Source organism: Anthonomus grandis, chromosome 2, assembly GCF_022605725.1.
Source record: "Anthonomus grandis grandis chromosome 2, icAntGran1.3, whole genome shotgun sequence".
NCBI classification, from domain to species: domain Eukaryota; kingdom Metazoa; phylum Arthropoda; class Insecta; order Coleoptera; family Curculionidae; genus Anthonomus; species Anthonomus grandis.
Genome location: NC_065547.1, coordinates 47,515,060 through 47,541,481, shown reverse-complemented (window position 1 = coordinate 47,541,481; position 26,422 = coordinate 47,515,060). Strand labels below are relative to the sequence as shown.

At 32.1% G+C, this 26,422-nt stretch overlaps 2 protein-coding genes across 3 annotated transcripts in view; both read right to left on the bottom strand.

Annotated features, from left to right (window-relative positions):
* LOC126750112 (lamin Dm0-like) overlaps positions 1-14,474 on the bottom strand; it is a 35,769-nt gene extending 21,295 nt beyond the window's left edge. Inside the window, exons 1-2 of one of the 2 annotated variants that reach the window (XM_050459621.1) lie at positions 13,974-14,474; positions 8,240-8,717 (exon numbers count right to left, since the gene is read on the bottom strand). In XM_050459621.1, coding sequence (XP_050315578.1) covers positions 8,240-8,717; positions 13,974-14,128 — 633 coding nt within the window. In that variant the 5' untranslated portion in view covers positions 14,129-14,474. The remainder of the gene's footprint in view (positions 1-8,239; positions 8,718-13,973) is intronic. The other variant, XM_050459620.1, reaches the window with a different exon arrangement.
* Positions 14,475-18,620: 4,146 nt separating this feature from the next.
* LOC126733654 (uncharacterized) lies at positions 18,621-25,200 on the bottom strand. The gene is made up of 4 exons (XM_050437048.1): positions 24,931-25,200; positions 19,220-19,407; positions 18,840-19,038; positions 18,621-18,782 (listed from the first exon to the last, which is right to left on the bottom strand). Exons 1-4 carry the CDS (start codon positions 25,190-25,192, stop codon positions 18,703-18,705), a joined length of 729 nt encoding a protein of 242 aa, XP_050293005.1. The 5' UTR covers positions 25,193-25,200; the 3' UTR covers positions 18,621-18,702.
* Between the last annotated feature and the right edge of the window lie 1,222 nt (positions 25,201-26,422).

Below are 26,422 nucleotides of genomic sequence, written 5' to 3'. Positions count from 1 at the left end.
GTTAAGGAGTCCCTTGGAGCACAATCCCCAAAATGGCAACCCATAACGGATATGAGAGTCTATTAAGGCGAAATAAACTGAACGAGCAAACAACCCCCCCAGCTCATGCCTGGCAACCCTGACTGCAAAACAACCAGAAGAAAGTTTAGCAGCGAGGCCCAAAACGTGGTTGTCAAACCTTAAACTCTCATCAATGAAGAGGCCGAGAAATCGACAATAATCCCTACCATGTAGTGGGCTCTGTTCATCAAACAAAAAACCCTCTACATTACACTTAAAGCCCAGAACAAAAGTCTTATCAACATTGAATACAAGCTGATTGCAGATGCACCACTCTTTAATTTTGTGAAGGTCCTCTACTATGAGAGATCTGACTACTTTTTGATCTTTGTTATGCCACAGAATTGTAGTATCATCGGCAAACTGAACCATTAGTCCATGCAGTGATAGAGAGCTCAAGTCATTAACGTATAATAAAAACAAAATAGGACCCAACACTGACCCTTGAGGTACACCACATTTAAGATGTGCTATCCCTGACGAAAATCCAGATGCAACCTTTAGATTACTTTATTGCTCTCTAGTTAGGCCCATCTTGGAGTATGGCTCAATTGTGTGGTCCCCGTCATATAACTGCTACATTGAGCAGATTGAAAAAACTCAAAATAAATTTTTAAGGGTGGCTGCTTTTAGATGTGGTTACAGGAGACAGGAGTATTACTGTCAGGAATAACCTGAACTTACCCACATTAGAGTCACGAAGAACATAACTCGACTTATGTTTTATGCATAAGGTTTTAAATGCTACTATAGATTGTCCCGAGTTATTGTCTCTTTTTTAACTTAGGGTGCCTTCCAGATTGAATAGACAACCAGAATTCCACCGTACCAATTATGGTATTAATGAGCCAATTACACGAAGTGCTAATGGTCTGTCAGGACAGATAAGCTTTTTTGACTCTAGGGTTACATCTTTTAAGGGGCAGTTAAAGAATATTATTTCATAGCGGCATTAATTAATTAACTCATCTACACCTTTCCTTGATTTATAGATGATTTTGTATCTGAATATATATGTTTGTATGGGTATGCTATGTAACATTTTTGTAAATGGATTCCGTAAATAAATAAATAAATATAATAAGTTACCTTCCAAATATCAGGAAACACACCTGTGGACAAGGATATATTAAATATTTTAGATTGCAAACTAGATAGAATACACTGGCAATTCTTATTAAAACAAGGTGGAATGCCATCCGGTCAAGCCACCAACTTATAGTGCACATGCGATATTGCATTAAACACATCTATATTGGAAATATATAATAAGCCAAGATTGGTGGTTTTTAGATAGTTATAGGACTGAGGAGTACAGAGTGTATTGCAATAGATAGGGGAAAATTAATGTCCAGAAAGCTCTACTATCAGAACCTGAACATCTGAGATATTATGTGCATGATAAGTATTTTCATGATTTTCTCAATTCAGAGAATACTGTATAGTATTCGCCAGAGTTAGTCACTTTAATAGTTCTGTGTGCCCTATTTTTTGGTGATTGGTCGTCGAGGGTCTACCGAATGGCCAGCCAGATCGCCCGATCTTACACCTCTGGACTTTTTTTTTTTGGGGCTACTCGAAACAAAAAGTCTACTTCACCCAGCCATCTTCGATCTATGTCAAAGAATTGATGCATGTCGCAATATTGGTGTTGCCACTTGCCACAAAATGTACGTGAAGAGTTCTCCAATGGATTATTTTACTGTCTTGAAGTTAATGGCCCACATTTTCAACATCTTTTGTAGTGAAATTTGACAAAAATGACATTTTCGTGTTACCTAAAGTTTAATTATTTTAAATGAAATAAAAAATGGGAAAAATAAAATTTTGAAAGGCTGTAATTTTGCTATGGGTCAAAGTAATGACTAAATATTCTGGGAACATAAAGCATTCAGTGGGAGCTTAGAAACAATGTATCGCATCCCCCTTTCAATTTAATTTAAAGTTTCGCAAAATGAGCTACGGACCAAGAAGTAATATTTAGGTTAGTAATGATGTGTGCTAAATTTCAAATTTGTATAATATATTATATAAACGCGTTCAAAAGATAAGAGGGGGGAGGACAATTAAGAGCCACACTGTATATGCAGCCAACCAAGAGCCTATATACTGATGAATAGTAATCATGACAAATACCTATTCAATGTGTACATGAAGGATGATTCTTTGTAGCAATCATTACACCCCCTCTACGAGGAGTGTTTGCACTTGAATGGTCACACCTGTATAAAGTGAAATTATGAAGTTCAATTTCTCTATCTGCTACATCATTTCTCAGCCATGTTTCAGTAAAAAAAATATATATATCAAAATCATTTACCACTGCACAGGTCCTAACATCAAGAAGCTTATTGTTGCTATTTTGATAATAGGCACTAAGAGCCTAATTGGTTTGGCTGTGTTGAGCTCTTCCGTGAAAATTCTGTTTTCTAAAGCTTCCCTTATTAGCACACCAATTTTAAACGAAGCAATATGTTTGTGTTTTGTATCAAGTTTGTCGCAGATCTCCACATCATTTTACTCCAAACATGCCTTGATCATATTTTCAATCAGGATTTAGGTTTCCAACATAAATCAAATTTCTTTCAGGTGCAACCGATAGAGAAAACCTGTTTCTATATATTATTGTGTAGTTGATAGCTATTATATCTTCATTGGTTCTTGTGTAATACCCATGAACTTTATTTTACAAAGTGTGATTATCAATGTTTTCCTTTAAATTTAACAGACATCTAAGTATGTATATACCAGACAGTGTCAAAAGTCTCTGAATGTACAGCATATAGGTATACGAAAACACCCTTTTTAATGATTGCTTTGGCACTGCTGTCAACTAGGTGCATTACCGTTTGAGGATGAAGTCTTTTTACCAATATTTGTAAAAGTTGAATTTTAATGAAATTTATAACTTACTCTCTGTATTTTTCTTATTGTTTTTGTAGTTTTACTTTCTTTAATTTTAGGTGTCTGATTTTTTTTTGTAATTGCATCAAATTTTGTACATACAGGTATTTAGTCATCTAGGTGCTATGTTGTAATACCTTACTTTTTATTTTTATTATCTTCAGTATCTGTCAAGTTGTTATATCTCTGACCTAATTATAATATTGTGAATAAAAAAGTGTACAGTACAAATATTATTTACTGCATTAAATTTGGTATAAACTCCTTTTTTTGTATGTTAGTATAAATGGAGAACTGTGAATAAACATTTTATTTAATTTCCTTTAACATTCAAATATGTACATGTATAATAGTAGCCCAATGAACATCTGGCATCTCCCACGATGAGCAATTATTTTTGGTTCTGGTCCTTTTTGCAATCTTGACAAGGTTTTATAATTCTGATTTTTATATAATTGATAATGAAATAACCAAATAATTATTTGACAGGATTTGATCAGCAATTGTAATTTAATATGTAATAATCAAATCAAATTTAAATGGAAATATTGCTTTTGGTTAACAGGGTTTTTGGTAATTTTATGATAAAGTTTCAGAGTAGTTGAAAAAATCAAATCAAGTAGAATTTATGACTATTTTATGAATTTATACTAATGAACCTGCTGGAAATTAAATAAAGAAAAGTTTTAAAGTAGGGATAATTTTCATACAGTAGCTTCCAAGATAAGGGCCACTAATGCTTGTCAAAAATTGGCAGTTTTGACATGATTGTAAGAATTTCAAATAATTTATCCATATTTCATACAACATATTTAAAAATCGAAGCTAAAAAATATTCATTATTTATAGTATGTTTGCAAAATTATGACTGATGACGCAACCCAACCCTGTATATTTTTCAGATGCCGATAATGTGACCTCACGCCCACACGTCATCATTGACAAATCATTATCTTAACAACAAATAAAATAAGCACATCATTTATAAACATAAAAATATTTTGGTTGATAATCGGTTGAATCGGTGACATCACACTTTAATATATCAGTGAACCCATACGAGAATGTTACGTAGCCAACTCGTTTTCAATGGAACGCGGGTAAATAAAATTTATGTAAAGTAGAGAATAGAATAGAATATCAGGGTGGGGCGAAACGGTTTTTATTTTGAAAATGATGTCATTTAGTGAGAAGGGAATATCTAATTATTTGAGTTTTCTTTGATAATTGGGTCAATCCACCATACACGTGCCTCGCATATTTTATACTGAAACTTGGGAAACAATCTTACTAAGCAATCTTCTAGGGTTAATTTGACCTAATTCTTGTTTATAGCCTATAAACACGCACCTCAGGTTATTTGACGTTTCGGACATTCGTATTTTTTTTTAATATAACAATACCATGCCATGTAATATACATAAATAACCCAAGCATGAATGTAAATAATTACATAAGGAGTTCCCCAATGAAAATGACTCATTTAACTTTTAAATTAGATCGCCTTTCATGGTTCGGACCACGTTGTGCTTTAGCCTAAAATTACTTAGGGTTCTGGTTAAATTGGATAATCTATTTATATAGTGTAATGTCTGCCCTTATAGGAAATATTTCCACTTAAAAGTATATTAAAGATAAATGTATTTTTAAACATGTTATAGGCCATGATTTTCAAACAGGAATATATTATTAATTACTATGTTAAAACCCACTTTAAAAATTAATTAATTATTGTTTGTATTTGGTCAACCTAGTGGTCAATCAGGTTGTTCAATAAATCATTTGGTAAATCAATTATCAATCATAAAAAAGAATCATACACTTGTAACTCCAACTTGATACAAATTCTTACTCATCAGGATTTCAAAATACAGTAGAACGTAGTTATTTACATATAAAAGATTAAAAAGATACACAAATTAATAAAAAATAACTTGACGCTAAATGATTTCTTCATCCTACTTTTGTAGATTAGGTCATGGTCAATTTACCAAAATTTCAAAATAAAATTTAACCTCGCTAAGTACGGAAATAACGTGTGATCTCATGCAGGCCATATAAAAGTTTATGGTCTAGTGTGATAAAACCAGGAGTGGGTAAAAGAAAAATTAATAAAGCCGCAGTTATAATAATTTTAAAAAATTAGAAAAACCAGAGAAGATTCTACCTAGCATGTTGTATACTATATAAGGATCATAAATAAAAATATGGCGAAGAAAGTAAGAACTATTTAAGAGGAATAAAACTGAAATACCAATGTTAATAAATAATATGTATATACAGAATGTCCCATAATTACTGGTAAATAATTGAAGAGCAAATTCCTTAAAAAAAAAATAGGTTAAGTTACATTTTTCTAGTCTGAAAGTCAAGGACAACCAGGATACAATAATGATAAACTTAATGTAATTTTTATGAATGTTGACCATAAATTAATCATTTATTCGTTGCTTTTAAGAAAATTTGGAATATGATTTTAATTTTATATGGAAAATCGTTTCTAAACATTTTCATTTTCTAAAATTCCATAACATATTTAGACTTGGCATAATTTAATTTTTTATTAAAAAAAATATGCATTTTACAAACAGTTTTGTATAAAAAAGGTATACTTCAAAATTTCGCTATGATTCACCCTCTTCGAGATATTGACATTTAAAGTTTTTAATGCATTTAAAAAGAATTACATTCCTATACTATGTATAAATTGCTTTATTACACTTTGAATGAATGATTAAATACAAAAATACAGTTGAACCTTCAGTGAAATCTAAGTTTAAGCATAGTTTGTTGATAAGATAGTTATCAAACATGTAACACCAGCAATAAAATGCTAAGTAATAAATTGATTACAAAATATTGTGACCTAATCATGTTATTGATTATTGTATATTTCTTTAAATTTGTTTTATAAAATGCTAAGAAGTAATAAATCAAGACATTACAAAAGATTTTACTAAGTGAAATAGGGCTAAAATATTGTAACTAATGATAAATTATGTATTATGATGTTCTTGTATAAAACGCCAATATACTAACACATAAATAAATAGTACAAAACAGGAATAAATATAATTAGTAGTAGTTCCACCAGGCTAGGCAGTAGTTTGTAGGCCATGTACCCCAGTCAAACCCCAAGAATTCCTGTATGTTATATATATGATTTTTTTTATTGTGAATTTAAATTTATTAGAGGGCAGACTTTTTATTTCTAGAACCTGGAACATGCCCAAGTACACAACTCTACCAATGTCTGTTGTTGTGTATAGCATTATTTTTCTTAGTAAGAAGTTGACACTTGCTAGTTTGTTATTTGATGATAATATATGCGGTTTGAAAGAGACCTCCTTATCCAATATAATTCCTAAAAATGTTGTCTCATTTTCATTACTTGATTTTATTCTTGAAGTTTATTATTTTGTTCAGGTTAAGAATTTGAGTGAAACTAATTTTTCAATTTGCTTCAATCCAATTTTTCAAATCTAATTAAAAATAAAAATTATGAATATTTTCCACTAAATGTTTGACATGACCTCCATTTTGTTTCAAGATATTTTAAAATTCTTTTACTGAAAAATCATTAAATCTTAAAATATAATTGCTCATTCTGAAAAGACAACAGCAGATAATAAATTTACCATTAATTGCTCTCTTATGATTATTAATTTTCATAAACAATTAATTTCATGTATCCTCATATGCAAAAAGTTAATGGATTTAAGTCTGGTCTTCGTGTGGGGGCCAAGGTCTTCAACTTCCACATCCTAAACAGTTAAAATTAGCAAAAAAAAAAGCATTTTCAAATTTTCTTAAAATCAAAGAAAAAGTGCTAAATTTATGGCCAAAATTCAAAAAAATTACATTCAAGTTCATCACCCTGTATCTTGGTAGTTCTTTAACTGTCAAATACTCGTATCTGCAAATCAGAACCCTTATTGCAACCTCATATATGCCACAGGGTAGCAATCTGGGTCCTTTACTTTTTTTGTGTTTTATAAACGCATTGCCAGAGTGTCAAACTCTACAGGATTACTTTTTGCAATGATTTCAAACTTATAAAGCCATAAAATCAAAACCAAATTCTGATTTGTTTCTGATTTGTTACAGCTCAATATCAATAAAGTAACTAAATGGTTCTCAGATAATAAAATGTTCCTTAACAAGAAAAAATTTTCAATCATAATGTTTATCGGGAAAACAAATCCTATTTCACATAACTATAAAGTTGTTGATGTCATTATAAAGCGTGAAAGTGGGGTGAAGGACTTGGGGAGTTTTCTTTCAGTCAAACTTGAAATTTAACAATAATTTCTGTCACATAATAAATAATCCTACAAAGGCTCTAGGCTTTTTGATCAGAACTACAAAAAACAATATCCCTTGAATGTTTCATATATTTTAAATTTTAAGTCACTCTTACAAAGAAAACAACAACAATGTTGTGGCTTGCGCTACTTCTACTATGTATTCTACTACTACTACTTCTACTACTACTATGGTCGAAGACCACACGTCAACCACGGTTCTCAAGAAGTGACAGAAGACAGACAACGTCGATATCATCACGCCAAGTGTGTAATCAGTTTATTCATTATTTGTAAATTAAACTAATATAACATGTTAAAATTAGTGTCATTATAATAATACAGTCCACTATACATGTACAAACAAGCTGTAATATATCTTTATTACATCCTAAATGTACACTTTATTCAAAAAATAATTTAATTACCAATAGGGGATAGATACTTGAGGATATTGTATAGTTTTTTGTGTTCCTTTCTTGTTGTCAATAAGGCTAAAGCTTTATTTATATATGTTTTTTAATTAGTTTATGATATACCTATTAGTTTTAACACCTTTAATTTTTATATTTTAAGCTTTACCAGATTTTGATAATTTATTCTATTTTACAATTTCATATTTGGTTTGATAACTTAAATCATATGCTGTACTACTATGTATATTTTATAATTTACTACTTTATTGAAGTATATTTATTTTCTTTCATCTTGTTAAGCTATATTTTAAGTATAAGTGTATAACATGCTTTGTTAACAAAAATGCATATTTTCTTTTAAACAATAAGGCAGTTTTTGACTTTGACCAATACCAAGATAATTATTTTAAAAAACATTTCATCTATGTAATATTAAACAAATGAAGTTTTTCAATAATAACAAGAGAAAGGTACCTTATGTAAAATTCTTAATCTTCAGAAGTATTTTATTCTTAATTAGAGAAACATACTCAAAATAAACAAACAAATGCCTACCTGATCTTTAAAGGACAACTCCTCCCTTAAACTCTGATTGGCATTCTCCACCTCCACTCTAGCCAAACTCTCTTCCTCCAGTTGCTTCCTATGCTCGTCCAGCAATTTCTTCAACTTGTCCCTCTCCTTCTCCAAGTCCTTCAGGTCGGCAGTAGCCTTCTTCGCATCGGCATTCGCCTGATTATATTTCAATTGCAACTCATTGCACCTGGTCTCGTATATTCTCGCAGAGTTCTCGGCGAGGGTAAGATCCTTTGTTTTCTTCGCCAAATCTGCTTTCAGTTCATCGTTTTCATCCAAGAGACGTTTCACGTCAATTTCTAACCTGGCTTTTTCTCTGTGAGTCTCGTCCAAGAGTTTTCGAGCGTCGCTCAGTTCGTGATCGTACATAGACTTAATGTTAGACACTTCTCGGGTGACTGTTTCTTGAGATGTCTGGATTTCTCGGGTAAGCCTGTTGTTTTCGGCCTCCAGATACCTAACAAATGTGAAATATTTAAAATAATTATTGATTTAGATCTACTTTTTGAATTCAGTAAAATATAAAGTGTAGCCCATAAAAATAAATTGTGAGGTTAATGAACTGTGAGCTATCAGCTACAGAATACTATAGAACTCAAACTTGGCACAAATATAATATTATTTAAAGATTCTGTAAAAAATCTAGGCCTAATTATTGATTGTTAAGTATAATATTACCCTATATGCTTGAAAAGGGCCTATTTAATGCTTAAACTTATTTACTCCCATAGATACTATTTGTCACAGGAAACCAGGGTGATGCTTTGTAAGTATGATGTTGATAAACCATAAAGAAAGAATATCTCATAAATTATCTAAGTTGGGGTGGCTTAATATTGCTGACTGGCATACCTTGCTCTCTGTTGTCTTTTTTCATAAAGTTATTAAATATATGTTTTTTTTTTCACTTTCCCTTTATCTGTCTCTTACATTTTAAATTCTTTCTTCTCTTCTCTGTGTTAGACAATTCTTATTATACCATTCTGTTATGATATTATAAATCCATTTTTTTAGGTTATCCCTACTCTTATTATAAGATTTTACAAAAAATAGTAACCTTTAAAATAATAATGTTTTTCACACTTTCTAAGCTCTAGAGGCTGCTTCATCCGAAGCAAGCTGACATAGCCTTTTATTTCATTATAGATTGTAAAATGGAATGTAGAATTGTAATCTTTTGATATGAAATAAATAAACCGTTTATTACTTATTATAATTTATATCGCAAAATTGGCACTTTATATAAGATTACTCTTGGATTCATCAAAATATGTGGAAAAAAAAATTAAAATTCAGAATTATCATCCTATTAGTTTGATAAATAATTTTGGGGACAGACTGATAAAAATAGCATACTCTCACTGAATCAGTTTGGATTTTCAGAGGGTTTAAGTATGGCAGATGCTATGTATTCACTAGTCTCAGAAATAGTAAATAATCTTAATATCAGTAATAAAGTCATAGCGGTGTTTATAGATGTTGCGAAAGCTTTTGATACTGTGCCTCATCAAAAACTCCTTGATGTGTTATCAAATTATGGTGTTCGAGGCAGGGTATTGGACCTTTTTAAAAGCTATCTTTCCGATAGAGATCAATTTCTGAAACTAAATCAAGTGCTTAGTCACCCTCTGAAAATAAATATTGGAGTCCCACAAGGCACCATATTGGGTCCTATTCTCTTCATTATATCCTATGCTGATGATACAGTACTTGTTTTTACTGGTAAGACATGGGAAGAGGCAAAACAAAGAGTGTTGCGTGGTTTTGGTTTTGTCAAACTATGGTTAGACTCCTTTAAATTGTCCCTAAATTTATCCAAAACAAATTTATATTGCGTTTTTGCTAACAAGCACAAGTAGACCGAATTTTACTGAAATTCAGACAAGTGAAGAAAACCACTGTTTTATACTAGAGTTAAAGAAAACTAGGTAAATATTTAGGAATAGTTATTGATCAGCGTTTAAAATGGACAGAACATATATCACATCTCACAAAAAAAATTCACACCTTAATTCATAAATGTTATCTTCTTAGAGAATTTTTCTGCATTACTGATCAAATTAGTATACAAATCTCTGGTGGAATCATTGCTGCAGTACGGCCTTGTAGTATGGGGGAGTACATACAAAAGTAATTTACAACCATTAAGATAGGCAATATGCAACTAGATCATTGTATAACAGCAACATCTGCAACTTAGATTGTTTATACATACATTATATTTGTACATATATTCATAAAAGAGAAACACTAAAAAAATTCGTAAACCATCATCATCAAACAAGAGCAAATGTTAATAAACACTTAATTAGGTATACCACCAAATAAAAAAACTATAAGTAGGATTAAGATTTTTAATCAAAGCTGTAAGGACTTTATTGTAAATAATTATGAATCTTTTTCTAAACTTAAGTCATAGGGTAGAAAAATTGGATTTAATTCCACACTTGTAAATAAATAGGAAAATGAATGATATATAGTAAAGTACCAGTTTTAGACTTTATCCAGTGAAATTAGGACCAGAAAGGAAGTTAGTTTAGCATTTGTGCATTAAACATTTTTCTTCTCACCAATTAATGTTATTCAAATTAAAGAAATAATTTTAGAATTAAAAAATAACAAAGGTTTAGGGTGGGAAGGAAAAAGTGCGGACAGAGGCTATAAATATTTCTTTTGCCACAGGAGTCTTTCCCCATAAACTTAAAACTTGCATTAAACTGCTTTACAATTAGGATAATCTCCAATAAGTTATATAAAGGTAGGACTAAACAGGCATATTTTGCATTAATTGAATTCCATTTACACAAGAAATATGGTGGCAGTTTGTCTTTTACTTTATAAGGCAGACAGATCATGTGCCTTGTGGAGTAAAAGTGGTGTAAAAAAGTATCCCTGGTGCATGACTCTGTTGCATATAATAGTCATCAACTTTTTAACCATTTGCCTATCAGAATAAGACAGATTTCATAGGCTAATAGGTTTAACAGAGAAGTCAGGAAATTGCTTGTTGTAAGACCCTATTATGATATTGGAGAATATTATATTGGCATATTTTAATGTATTTAGTTTCTACTGGTATAAGTTTGATTGAGTGTTTTTTTTTTAGTTGTAGGTTTTATCAGCACTTTATTCGTGTGTATATTTCATATATTTTTTGTTGTTTGTTCTGACCTTTTTTTTTTTTTGTATCAAGCTTTGTTCCAGCTAAACAACAAATGTTTACAACAATAAAGCATATTTTGAAATTGAAACTTTACCACACTACTGAGCACACTACTAACACTGTTTAACCTTCATCAACAGAGTAAACCTTATAAATAAATTACTGTAATATTGGTATCCTATTTAGTTTATTCATGTTAATAACTACAATAGTAATGTACATATCTCAAAAATGTAATACAAAAATCAGTTAAGATCTTAAAAACATGTTTACAATAAAACACAGAAAATGTTAAAGTTACACATATTACATTTCAAAATAGGTCCCCTTGCTACTCACATACATACACCTTAGGCACTGAACAATTAAGATAAAATATTAAAAGATTAAAACATATTTTGAGTGCAACATATTTTAAAATATTCCTCATTTGAATAACATAAATTATTTATGAAGAAGAGTTTTATTTTTTCATTAAACTTATTTCCTTCTAAGAGTTTTATTTCATTTGTCAAGGAATTAAAATATTTTATCCCCCAGAAACCTCAACCATTCTGACACTTCTTCAGATGTCAGAAAGCCTGCATTGAAGTATTTTTATTTCTGATTTGGTGATTATGCAAATCACCATAAGAAGCAAATTCATACAGCAGACATTCCAGGATGTAGACTTTAGAGGGATGGAAATGTTACTATTCCCATATTTCAAAATACAGCTCTACAATCTTCCCTGAACCCCAGTCCACTCAAGATCCTAACTACCTTTCTCTGAAGACCAAAAAGATGTTGAGCACAGTGAGCATGACCCTAAGTCAACACAACATAAGACATTTGCGCACGAAAAGTTGCAAAATAGGCATTTAAGATTGCCTCAGATACATTTTCTGTCAGATGACGAAAGAGATAAAAATGTTTGTTAAGTTTTGAGGCTACCCACTCAATGTGCAGATCCCATTGTATTACATTGTGTTTATTTATTTATGGACTTGCCATTTTACAATAAATAGAACTAATTACTAAATACAGTATAGATATACATTGCTATACAAAAAAAAAATGAAAGTCTATATCACAATATATGTCTTAAAGATCCTCTAAATCTTGCCTTTGAAGTTCCAAAAAAATCTACAGATTGTTGCATAGAGTTTGCATTATTTAACATTCTTGTAATAGGGTTATTTTTGCCATAATTTGTAGAATGGTAAGGAACATAAAAAACATTAGTATGCCGATTCCTTCTTATAGGTACATTCAGACATACTAGATTTAAAAGATCTGGACAATCAATTACACCATTAATAACCTTGTGAAGTAAACGAATTTCAAGATTTAGTCTCCTCCCTTCCAAAGTATCAATATTAAGTAGCTATCTTAATTCACGATAAGAATAATCATCTCTGATATAACCACACCTGTAACCAATATAATGAAGAAACTTATTCTGCACTCGCTCAATTGCAGTTACATGTGTTACATAACAAGGGTTCCAGATAGGTGAGCAATACTCCAGAACACTTCTAACTAGCGAGCAATATAGTTTCTTTATCGTAAAAATTGAAAAGTCCTTACTAGACCATATGATGAAACCTAACATTCTATGAGCCCGAGAGATAATACCCGATATATGAATATCAAATGAAAATTTGCTGTCCAATACAACACCAAGATCCTTCATTTCATTGGTAACCTTTAAGTTAGTATGGTTGATGAAATAATTGTAAGAAATAGTACTTTTTACTCTTGAAAATGATATTTGATAGCATTTTTTACATTAAGGTCCATATGATTTGCTTGACACCAGCCATAAAAATTATCAATGTCTTCCTGAAGAAGTTTAACATCAGTCATTGAAGTTACATGACCAAAGCTTCCCTAAAAGGTATACATAGATATATTAGTTATGGGTTAGATTTAGTGCAGCTTGTATTATGTTTTTTTATACAATTCTTTTTGTAATACTGGGCTAAACCCATTGATAAATAAATAAATAATGTGTTTGGGTTGTAGTTATGGTATTTTGTATTTTCTCAAGTTAAAGAAATAATTTCTTTACAAGAAGTAAATGTAATTGCAAAAAAGTTACATTTACTTCTTGACAGTTTTGGGGTTTACAGTTTGAGCCAGATCATTTAACAATAGTGTTACTTAATAATATTATTTGTAACTTAAGAGATTAAAGTGGCCTTAAAGCTTGTAAAAACTTTGTAGGAAATCTTAAATAAAGCAGAAATAAATATTTCTATAAATTTTTATTTATGACCTTATGGCAAATAATGAGTCAAAGCAAATTTCCCATACTATAATACTAGTTAAAAATCATATGGCTATTCTGAGTCATACTATATGTTTATAGAATTATTTTATTAATTAGGGAAAGTAGGTACACCCAATTTCACAACCCAAATAAGTAAACAATCCTAGAAGTAAACAGACCTATGTAATGAGCATGACCAGTAATGAAAAACTAGATAAGCAACATCTGTGACCTACAAACACTGGGAAAATATTGAAAATTTCCTTTATAGAGTGCAAATTATATCAAAAACTAACCTGACTTTCTCGATATAACATGCCAGCCGGTCGTTTAAGTTTTGCAAATCGGCCTTCTCTTGTAACCGCGAGTGTCTCGTAGGACTAAGGGGGCTCGCGGGCCTCGGGGGAGGCTGCGACGCTGGCGTCGACGACTTTTTCGATCTGGAAGACATGTTGTTTGATCAAAGGGGGACCGACCGCAGCAGTGTCGTAAACTCTCTTCTAAACTATATGGGAAATCTAGCCACAAAACACTACAAATAGCACCAACTAGCGCGGTGGTCACTTAACGCGTGTCCGCTTTCCGGCTTTTCTAAACAAGCGGATGACGCAAACTGAAGAAGAAAATCGGTCGAGGGGTCCGCCACCGAGGTAACCAAAACTATTTCGGGCGATGATTTGGAAGCGTTTTAACGGTTTTTCTTGGGCACGAAGCTAGGTGGGGCACCGCGCCAAGCCAAACTTATTAATTTTTATTTCCTTTGACAGTTGCGGGACAGTTTTCGTTTTTATACTGTTCGACAGTTCGTGGTTGGGTTTTTAAGCGTTCTCGGTAGGTGGCGCCACATACACGCAACCAATTAGATTATTCGTAGATGCATTTAGATTGGTAAACAATCAATGAAACAATTACGTTTAAAAAAGGATGCTGACACATTGGCTTTCTTAAAGACAACAACTAATACATCTAATTCGACCCTACTTTCCACAATCTTCTGTTAATTATAGAGGCAGCACAGAACACAAATATATAGTGAAGTGGTGGTTGCATACATACTGATGAAAATTCTTCTGACAAATCAGGTAGCGTCCTCTCGCTTGGCAACGAAAACTGTTGTTACTAACTTGACAGTTTGACGTGCCTAATTGGACCAATCAAAATGGTAGAAAGGCGTGGCCAAATTAAGGCGGGAAATCAAAAATCATTTAATCGTAATATCTAAAGCAAACGCCTAATCAAAAAGGTTGCGTTACTCATAGAGAAAAGGGTCTTTTTGATTAGTTGTTAGGTGTTAAATACATAAAAATAAAACTTTGCAGCTTAATTTTACATATCTAAATGAGTTAATTTACTGAAATAATCTTCGACAGTGTACTAACAATAATGTACGACATATCATCAATTGGACAAATGAAAATAAAACATGTTTTTCTTCAATACAATTATTATTTAATTTGCCTGAAAAAAATTGCTTAAAATGATATACATCATATACAATAATTTATTATAACAGCCATTATATAAATTAGAATTTAGATTTAAAGAAAAATTAAACAGATTTTGAAATTATTTAAACTATAATTTAAATATTAATTTTAAAAATTAATTAAAAATTCTATAGCTAGAGTATTGTCGAAAGAAACAATGGGTGGAATGCATAAAAAGTAGTATATGCTAATGCTTCAAGTATGTACTACATTTCTAAAGTTTATATACTACACTAATTAAGCATTTACTACTCTATGTAGCATATACTACTATGTGTACGCGATACATAGAAGAAGGTGCTATGCTTTGGAAGTATCTACTAGTTATAGTAGTATTTACTACAGTTTAAATGAAGTTGGTGTTTAACAAACTTCGGCCCCAGCAATCAAAGTGTTTTAGTAAAAAATGGCAGTTTTTATGGATGTGCATGGTCAAAAAGTATAGAAACAAAGAAGAGAATACAATAATGACGATTTATATCGAAAATTATTTAGGTAATTACCATAAATTTAATAGATTTTTCTATCCCAATCATCTAATCACGCTTTGGTATTTTAGATTTAATAGAGAAAATGTAGAGTGGCTTGGACATTATTTTCTCCAAGATGATAATGAACCGGTGGAAACAGTGGGTGGAGCCCTGTCACCAACTCAGAAAATTGAGGTTTTTTTGAGATGTCTAGGTGTTTCTAGTAAATTAACTTTGTAATTTGAAAAATGTAAATAACTTTTCTTACAGGAGATCCTGGATTTCAGCAAGGAGTTGGTGTTGATCTAGACGTCAATCAAAACACTGTTTCCAGAACCTTAGCCACGGTATCTAAAGCAATTTATTCATAAAGAAACAATTTGATAAAGTTCCCCAACACTAACGAATTGCTTAGAGTTGCTATTAATGAGGGAGCACGTGGTGAGCGAATGCCCAGGGTTATAGGTGTTATTGACTGTACCCATGTAAAAATAACAAAACCATCTATTCACGGTGATGAATACGTGAACAGAAAAGGGGTATGCTCAATAAATGTTCAAGCTACTTGAAGAATTATTAGTTTTTGGTTTATTGACATTTGCTGTTATGCAAAACTGGCGGCATCAGATTCGAGCTTTAAGTCATAAATTAAGTCTAATAGACTCAAATAATAAAGCCGACAATGCTGCCGTTGTTCCTGCGTTTGGCGGGGTCCAGACACCGCCGTCGTCGTGCTCAGCCATTATTTTGTGCTTAGTATGACTTTTGGATTTTCTATGCGATTATTTTGTTATAGTTTTTAGTCCTAATATAGCTTTTGAGATTCACTGTCATTACATGTTAATTTAATATAATTAGCCAGTCAAGTATACCTATTGGTATTTTTATTAATTATTATACAGTCCATTCTATCGATTAACCCCCTACTACTTGTAATGCCCGAGAAATTTTTACAAGTGTGGATGCATCTTGGCCAGGCTCCGTACACGATAGTCGAATTTGGCGAAACTCCATAGTGCATGGAATTATGTATAATAATGTGCACGAAGCAGCTTTATTAGGTGATGAAGGATATGGTGTTGCCCCGTGGTTATTGACGCCATATAAAATTCCAACTACACCAATGCAAGAAAATTATAATTTAATCCATGCAAAGGAACGATGTGTCATAGAGCGCTGCTTTGGTCAGTTAAAAAGGCGTTTTCCAATGCTTCAGTATACTTTTCGCCTAAAAACTGAAAACATTCCGGAACATATTGTGAGTGCATTTGTACTTCACAATATAGCTAAATATCTACAAAATCCATACCATGATTTTGATCGAATTGAGATGGAAGTTCAGCATCCCAATGAACTAATGCCAGAGGGTAATCAAGCACAAATTCGAAATCAAGGTACACAGCGCAGAAATGAAGTTGCTGAGTTTTTATTTCGTAATGATAACTAACATACCTAATAATTTTATAAAGTTATTATTATTATTATGATAATTATATACTAAATAGGTAACTTATAAAATGTTCCATAATAAACTACGTATAAAAAAGTAACAACTAAATAAACTTATTATTTCAATTTTAAGTTTGTGACAAAATATCAAACTATAAAAGAAATAAATGGATACTACATCTCATATTATATTTAAATTATGGGTTCATACGTAGATTTTATATTCCTGTTAATAATCCAACATGTCCCGCCTAATTAAATGGTCAACTAACTGCCCACCAGTTTTGGCAAAATTTACCAATGTAATCGCGGCCCGTTCCTGAGAAGCAGAAATTTGGGCTTCGGCTGTTTCAATTTGTTTTCGTAGACAGGTCTTTTATAGTTGAATAAGTGTCTCCTCCTTATCAGCTGCTTTAGAACCTTTAGGTGTCATGACTTTAACTTGTTTGGAGCCAGATTTAGAACTGAGGAAGTCATCTTCACTGTTTTGGAAGGAAACATCAATCTCGTTGCCTACACCGGCCTGACATGCACCTGGTACTCTGTGTAGAACTGGGTTTTCTCCTACATTCCATAAGTCGAAAAATTTTTTTTGCCATTCCGTCAGTACAATACTTTTATTTCCAGTTTTTTCAAGTCAACTATTTTCTAACTTTTGTTTTCATGTTATTAAACTTTTTCAAAGTTGGTTTTGAGTGTTTATCTTCTTTTTCGTTTTTAATTTTTGGTGTCATCTTTTTATCAAATAAAATTTGATAACTTTCAAGTAGAGTAACAAATAATACTTGTTCGTTTTTATCTTGTCCTAGCTCTTTTGTTGCATCGGAATCTGAAGAATCACTCATAGTTAAACCAGTATTATAATCATTGAACTTTTAAAAAGTGTGAATCCGAACCGAATTACACGAACACACTAAGTACTAATAGACGCACTGATAGAAAAACGAGTTTTGACAAGTGTTTTGTCAATTTTGAGAACTTTGACACGAGCTTACTGCGACACTAGTAGATACTTTTCTCTTAAGTAGTAGGTACTTCTGTTCTGTTGGGCCGTACAGTGTAGTATTTACTTCATAGGCGAAGTAGATACTTTTATGTAAAAGCAAATGTTACAAAGTAAATACTTTTTAGCGAAGCATTAGTATCTACTACTTTTTATGCATTCCACCCATTACATCCAACTACAAAACAAAATAAACTCTTTGAAAATGGAAACAACTTTTTAGTATTTCATTATATCTTTGGAAGTTCCAAAATTAATTTTTTTTCAATCTATTATTCATTCAAAAATTTTCCAAGAAGCCCATATCAGAATATTCATGGAAAGTATTTATGGATTTGATTTAGGTTTCCTGGGATTATAAAAATGAATTAAGCAAATTGCGGTTTTTTTAATATATCTGAGGAACCACTCGTAATTTAGAACAAACAACTTAATATCTTAGCTATATTAATATATGCATAATTGCCTATAAGTATAGTTATAATAAACAAATACTACTTTAGGTCCCAAAAGACAAACCCATATTAACACATGTTTAAGTTTAAAAATTTAAAATAATTATATTTCAAAAATATGTATGTACAAAAAGCAAAGTTTAAATCTCCTGGAAATATTATTAAAATATAGCTTGTTTGTTCCTACTTATTGGGGAAGATGTTATAATATCTTTGTCTGAAAAACTGGATATTTCTGAAGCTGAAAAATAGATGCCATTAGTAATTTTTTTTTTTTTTTAAATACAGATACTCTTACCACTGCTTAAATTAACAGTTTGTTGGGTATGTTCAATAACTGCTAACAAAGGTTCAGTTTCATTCTCGGGCAATTGCAACTTTCTAAAACCTTGCATGATTATTTCTATTTTTTGCCTAAAATCCGTTAAACTTTTCTTGTGGTCTTCTAATAAATAGGAATTTTTTTGAATGTGTGGTACACTTTCACTCAGTTCAACCTACAAAAAAAATTTAGGGCTAAGGGAGCAATATATCACCAATTATTCCCATATTTTGGTGAAATCAAATAAACAGTGCAATAATAATATCTGTCTTTGCACTATAATATTCCTTCTATAGTAAGTTAATATTAAAAATGAGGTTCACTTGCATAATAATTAACAAAACTAATTTTATTACCATATCACTGATATGACAACTGGTGCCAAGCATTGAATCTGCAAGGTTCTTTAGTGAAACCAATAATGCAGCACTGTCTTTTCCTACAAAAATTGTTGAATGTGATCTCTCTTTTATTGCAGGACCAGATGCCTTATTTAGAAACTCGCATGAATGATTTATTGTATCAGTCTCAAAGGTGAGTGTCGCTAAAACAAACAGAAAATAAAGCAATAACAATTAAAGGAAATTGATATTTTTAATAAGTTAAGAGATCATTATACTACACTATATACAAGTGAAATATTAACAAAATAAAGGCAGAATAGAGCCCTGGGAACATCTGAAGTTACTTTTCACAGCTGGTTTACTTTGTAAGAGATGAAAGATAAAAGCAAAAACTATTTGAATATTTTTAGAAAAAATTAGCATTATTGAAGTGATCAGTAGTAGTTGACAAAAAAGACATCTGATAGACAGCGATAGATGAACTGTTTAAATTGTTAAAATTAATGCCTGGCCGAGAGAATGTAAGGAATGGAAGTGGTTTACAAAAAACAGGTATTTATTAATGTCTTATAGCGTATGTGTTTACCCAAGTCAAAACTTAGGCCTGAAGACTACAAATATCTATAAAAAACTATGAAATTTAACGTTACTTATTAAAATCTAAACACAATTCAAAGAAAATGTAACAGAATGCCTTCATACAGAATCAGCAAATAAATGCCGGCAATCTAAAATCTACAAATGTATATTTAGATATAGTTACAGTTTCTTCTAAAATCATCAAAAGAAGTACCTCTCACCAATTTAATTTTCTTAAAAAATATCAGGGCTTCAACATTTTTATATAGAGTGAAATAACATTAAAGAACTGGACACAATAGAAGTCAGAACCTCGACTAGTTCTAGAGACCCTGTGAAAGTCTGTATTAATATTCCTACTATGCCTGATATTGTAACAAGTTTAATCTGAATAAATTTTAAACTGCAAGACGTTATTAACAATGTAAACTAAAAATTGATGATGTAGGAGCAAGGAAATATAAGTATATGAAGGTCTCTAAGGTACTGCCTACAACAATCTCTATGCATGGGGTACACTTCTATTGAAGCTTAAATATTTGCTGTGGACAAGGATGTATGATAGATGATCCTTAAGGATCGAAGTGAAAAGTGTTCTATTTTTCCTAACAGGTGATTTACATGTTATTAATTTAGTATCTACAAAAGTAAAAACTAGGAATTTTATATCTGAAAGCACACTTGGTGTGCTTTCAGATATAAAATTTAGGTGTGCTTTTCAGTTTTCTTTTCCTGGTTGAATGTCACCATACAAACTATGGTAAATTTTCTCCAATTAATCTACTCCACATGTTTGGAAATAGATTTAATCAGGCTTTTGACTTAATGGATTTAAAGCCTTCAAAACTAAAAGGTGTCTGAGTTTACTCGTTGAGTGCTAAATGTTAATTATAAAATAAATTTGACTGCTTTTACTTTTCTTATTTTCATTATTTTAATGGTATGTTTTTAGTTGCTTTATATTTTTTTTTGAAGTTTTTGGTTAAGTTATTGGAAGTTTTATCTTATTTGTAAATCTTACATTAGGGCTGCTACATATTAATATACATTTAGATAGATTAAGTTCATTATACAATATCTTATTAATATATTTGTTGATGGCAGAATAATTATATACATTTAGGGTTAGGATATAATTTATGACTTCCATGACTCGTGTGTGGCTGCTGGATGGGAAAGCGTGTTGAATTCGACGGATCCGTTGTCGTGTTTCCACCGGAGATTGATAAACCTCTTTGATATCTCTTTTCCCATGGTGAAAATTAGACCAAAAAAGAACAAGAAGTCATGGTTAACTAGGGGACTTAAAACTTCATGTAGAAATTTGAGATCCCTTCACACATTAAGAAAGTTCACGAATTGCCCCGGCTTTTCATCAATATTTTAACTCTTATAGGTCTTTGTATCGGCGACTAATAAAAATCGCCAAAAGATCCTTCTACTCAAATTGCCTAAATAAGGCCACAAACAAGTCTATAGAATGCTGGAAGATTGTTAATGATATCCGTCAATCATACAGCAATTATTCCATGGCAGTCCCTGAATGTTCTGCTAGTCATATAAATGACTTTTTTATTGGAATTGCTGATAAAATCCATAAAGATTTGGGTTTCCCAACAACAGATCCACTTACTTATTTATCAGGCACCAGTATTCAAGGATCATTTTTCTTTATACCTACAGACTTGATTGAGCTTAAGGAGGTATTAACTTCTATAAAAAACAAAAACTCAGCCGGGGAGGATGGCCTATCTGCCAAAATACTCCTGAACATGCCGGACATCTCTCTGAGTGTCCTTGTTGAAGCTATAAATGCATCATGGGTTATGGGCCCTTTCCCGCTTGCCTAAAATCTGCTAAGGTTATCCCAATTCATAAGACGGGCAGCCTCGCTGAACCATCAAACTTTAGACCAATATCCCTTCTGTCCACACTTTCAAAGATTATTGAAAATGAATAAGATTTAAGATTATTCTTAGTGGTTCTCAGTTTGGCTTTCAAGAAAATAAAAACACAAATGACGCAATGTTTAACTTTATGAGTGATGTCTACTGTCAGATTAACGGTGGTGGAGTTTCCGCTGCTGTGTTTTGTGACTTGTCGAAAGCCTTCGATTGCGTCAGTCACGAGGTTCTGCTGCGGAAGCTCTTCCACTATGGTTTTAGGGGCTTGGCGGCGAGTTGGTTTTGTTCATATCTAAAGGGTCGTCGTCAGAGAGTGTGTGTGGGGTCGGAGTATTCTGAATATCAATCTGTTGCCTGGGGAGTACCTCAGGGGTCGGTACTGGGACCAATACTTTTTCTCCTATATATTAATGACCTCATCCGACTTAATATCCAGGGAAAATTCACGGTCTTTGCTGACGACACCACCGTTCTCTGGCATGGGTATGATACCGACTCTTTGAGAATAGCCATGTTGGCTGATCTTTAACTTATATATGAGTGGTTCAGGGCAAATTTACTATCATTAAATCCAGAGAAGACCAAACTAATTTGTTTTACAAATAACCGTAGTCTTGATAATATTCTTATTGCTAACTGCCCTGTCCCGCCTTATTCTAACAATAAGTTTTTGGGTCTGGTGATTGATTGACAAGGAACTTAAGTTTGAGGACCATATACGGAGTCTCAGCAATAGGGTTTCTGCGGGTTGTTTTGCTGTTAGGGTGGCCTGTCGGGAGCTTGGCATGGGGATTGGGAGAGCCGTGTACTTTTCCCTGATTGAGTCCCATCTCAGGTATGGTGTCTGCTTTTGGGGTAGTGCAAGCAACTATCTTCTACAGATGTTGTTTGTTTTACAGAAACGTGCTGTGCGTTATATATGCGGGATATCACCTAGGGAATCATGCCGACCATATTTTATCAGGGAGGGCATTCTTACAATCTACTGCCTGTACATACAGGAAGTGGCATGCCTTATTTTCTCCCATCAATACAGGTTTGTCCTACAGAATCCACGATATGTCACCCGCCAGCGGAATAATTTGCGGCTTCCCTTTCCAACATCTTGCCTTGGTAAAGAGATCAATTTTTTATGAAGGTATAAAAATCTTTAACCACCTACCAGAGGACATTAGAGGGGCAAAATCTGTCATCAAATTTAAGTTTCTCTTGAGGAGATTTCTGAGTGGTCGAGCTTATTACTCTGTGGCTGAATATTTCAACGACAATCAGATTTTAATTAATTAAGGGAGACCTAGCTCTTTTCCTAACCTGTTTGTTTTAAATGTTTTTCTTTTTTTTTATCCCTACATGTTGAACTGTATTTAGTTAAGATTTTAACTGTTTAACTTTTATTCATCATTGTAACTTGTATTTTTAAATATAATTTTAACCTTGTAACTCTGTCTCTTTAGGGTTAGGTGAAGCTTTGTTTATAACAATATTTTGTTCAAACAATAAAGCATATTTGAATTTGTAATTTTGTTAGAATGGTGTATCCTGTAAATAAATAAATGATTTTTTTTTAAACTAAAGTTTAACTTGTTAATCTTTGACTTTTTATTGGCTTTATTCAAAGTCTATTAGCCAAAAACCATCATGTGTAACACAGGATAAAATCAGTCCTAGATAACATTACTAGTATCACCTGCAAAAAGGATAGGTTTAACATTTGGAAGATCATTAAGGGATTTGATGAACAGCAGCGGACCAAGGACAGAACCTTGTGGTACACCATGATTTATGCTTTTGTCAGTTCAAACACTGTTCATAAAACCAACATATTGACCAGAATCCTTAGTCTCACACCATTAACATCCAGATGGCATAGTTTTAAAATATGGATAAGGATCCCATGAGAGACACAATCAAATGCTTTAGTCAGGTCATAAAGATAGCAGATGAATCCACACCAAATTCCCATCCGTAACTCTACAACATCTATTGCCAATGTTGTAGATTTGTTATTTCTAAACTAGATGAGTTTTCAAATTAACAAAATTTAATTACTGTAAGAAGCAAGAGATAACACTAGACAATATAAGAGATTGGTGTAGCAAGTACATTAAAGTTTGTCTCAATTTTGTGTTAGTTTATTATACAAGTCAAGTAAAACTCATGGACTTCACCATTCTTATATTCATTATCAGTCTAACCATAGACAGGCAAATAATGAAATGTTTAAAAGAAGATAAGATATAACATTCTTCTGGAGGTGTTTTATAAAAAACTTTCACTGCTCAACATTAGTACTCAATTTTCTTCTTTGTGATGCCACAGAATCATTTTTTTAATTAAAATCCAGCATTATCAGTATACATACATAATATATGTCTGCAGGATAGAGATATTCCTAAAAGATTTATATAAACTAGAGAAATACTGCTGAAATCTATAGAAACTTGCAGTGTTCTACTTTGATTATTCATGATTGCTTTTTATCAAATGCCCCAGGTTGTGACCCATAGGGCATGATATGCCTTATGTATTAGCACAAACTTATCATAAAGTGAATTACTCTTTAAAAAACAGAGTTTATTCTACAGTTTGGAAGGTAGCACATGTACATACCATTCCTACTGCAAGCAGTCCATGCAAACTTTTGGATCTTTCACACATTAGCCCTGTGGTATCTAAGATATTAGAGAGAATAATATATAAACAGGTTGTGAAGTTCCACATGGAAAATCATATACTTGACTATCTGTAGTCGCACTTTAAAGCGTCTTGCAGTGCCATAACAGCTTTTTTAAAAGTACTGGATGATATCAGCTGAACAATTGATGAAAAAAAAACTTGCAGCATTGATATTGCTGGATTTCTCTAAAGCTTTTGATACTGTGAATCACAACCTACTTAAATTTTTTTCTTTTTGTTCGCAATAAATATTTGTATACAGTAAGTTACATTTAATTTGTTCATGTATTTACTCAAAAATACAATCCCACAAAACTCGAGTATGAAAATTTTCTTCTAGGTTTTAAAAGCTTCTTTGTGGTAATTTTTTTATATTAGTTTAGGATATTGATCTCCAGCACCATCCCTGTAGACTTTAACCTGATGATATACCTAGTTTCAATATAAAATTTACACATGAAATAGAAGTTTTTTTTAATATACATTTCCAAATTTATTCAGTTTTTAAGTCAGAGTTACTGATGTCTCGACTAGAACAAAGTGTAGCAGCTTAAAGGTACCTACCATCTAATCTTACGACTTCTTGAGACAAGTAGTTCCTCATACCCCTTCTTCCATTGTCAGAATTTTCTTTATTATTATCAATTATGCCTTTAACAACCTTATAGTATTCAGTTGCTTCGTTTGCTGACATTGTGGCACTGCAATGTCTAAGCAGTTTATTGATAATGACTCTTTTGTTCAACAAACTTAATAGTAACTGATTTTTAACTTTTAAAATTATAACGGTTTTAATTTTTAAAAATAAATAATCTGACTCAAACATAACCTACAAAAACAAACAAATTCTGTCGTTGACATTTGATTCTTACACATGACAGATACCATGGTACGTTTACACTGGGTGAGCACGGACGCAACAAGCTGCGCAACTTTAGTCCCTCGAGCGCAACTCTATTTATTATGCTGGACGCCAGTCTTATGAGATGTTGAAGATGCAGGTGCGGAGAAGAAACATGTTGAGAGGAAAAATAAGAATCTGGGCAAGTCCTGTCGCTTCCTCTAAACGTTTTTTTAACTTTAATTTAATTATTCTTGTCAAAATGTACAAACTCTTACCACAAGTTAAAAGAGAGAAAAAAATAATAAATAATAAGATATTAAGTTTAAAATTTCAATAATAAAACTGAATCAGTATAATATAATATATATAATTTCGGATTATCATATTATAATATGATAATCCGAAATTAAATAAATATAAATGAAATATTAGATACTAAGGAAAACTGGCAAATAAAAAGCAACAAGAACCGAATATCTTCAGTAACTACATGTACGACATAATATTAAAAGAAAGCCATAGTCCACTATGAAGAAATTCCTATTCCTGTAATGAGATGAGTAAAAGGGGTTATTAATTAAGAAATCTTTTACCTTATTTCTGAATATATAAAAGGAACAGAATCTTTACAGATACTAACAACAGGGAATTAAAAAACTTATATTTTAAAAATAGTGAGAAACTCCGGTTCTTGATTTGGAGAGTCGATGAAAAGGTGGAATTAACGAGTTATGATTTTTAATAAACCGCTGGTGGGTTTTTTTTTCATGGTAACCACAAACACAAGAGAAAAGTCCTATGTCACTCTTGGAGTGGTGCTTGCGTGAAGATATTTGTGGGCATTTATCTTGAATCGCTGTAGGTTGTATGCGTCGGGAAATATGTGAGGTGAAAGCCCGTTCCACAAAGAAGATGTTCTCCAGATGAATGAGTCCCGATACAGCGACGTCCTTGGGGTAGGCAGGTGGACTCGATGTTGATGAGCCGCAACTGCTAGACGCGTCCTTCTTGCCGGAACAGCCCTGGGTGGAATCAGGCCTGCCAGCTCAGAGGAGCACTTACCGTGATAATAACGGTAGAATAAACAGAGATCGGCCACCTTTCTCCTGTGCTCCAGACTATCCAGACTCTTTGTCAGTTCTGGTTTGTCGATAAGACGAATAGCTCTCTTCTGTATAGAATCCAGCAGGTTTAAACTATGCTTGGGTACAG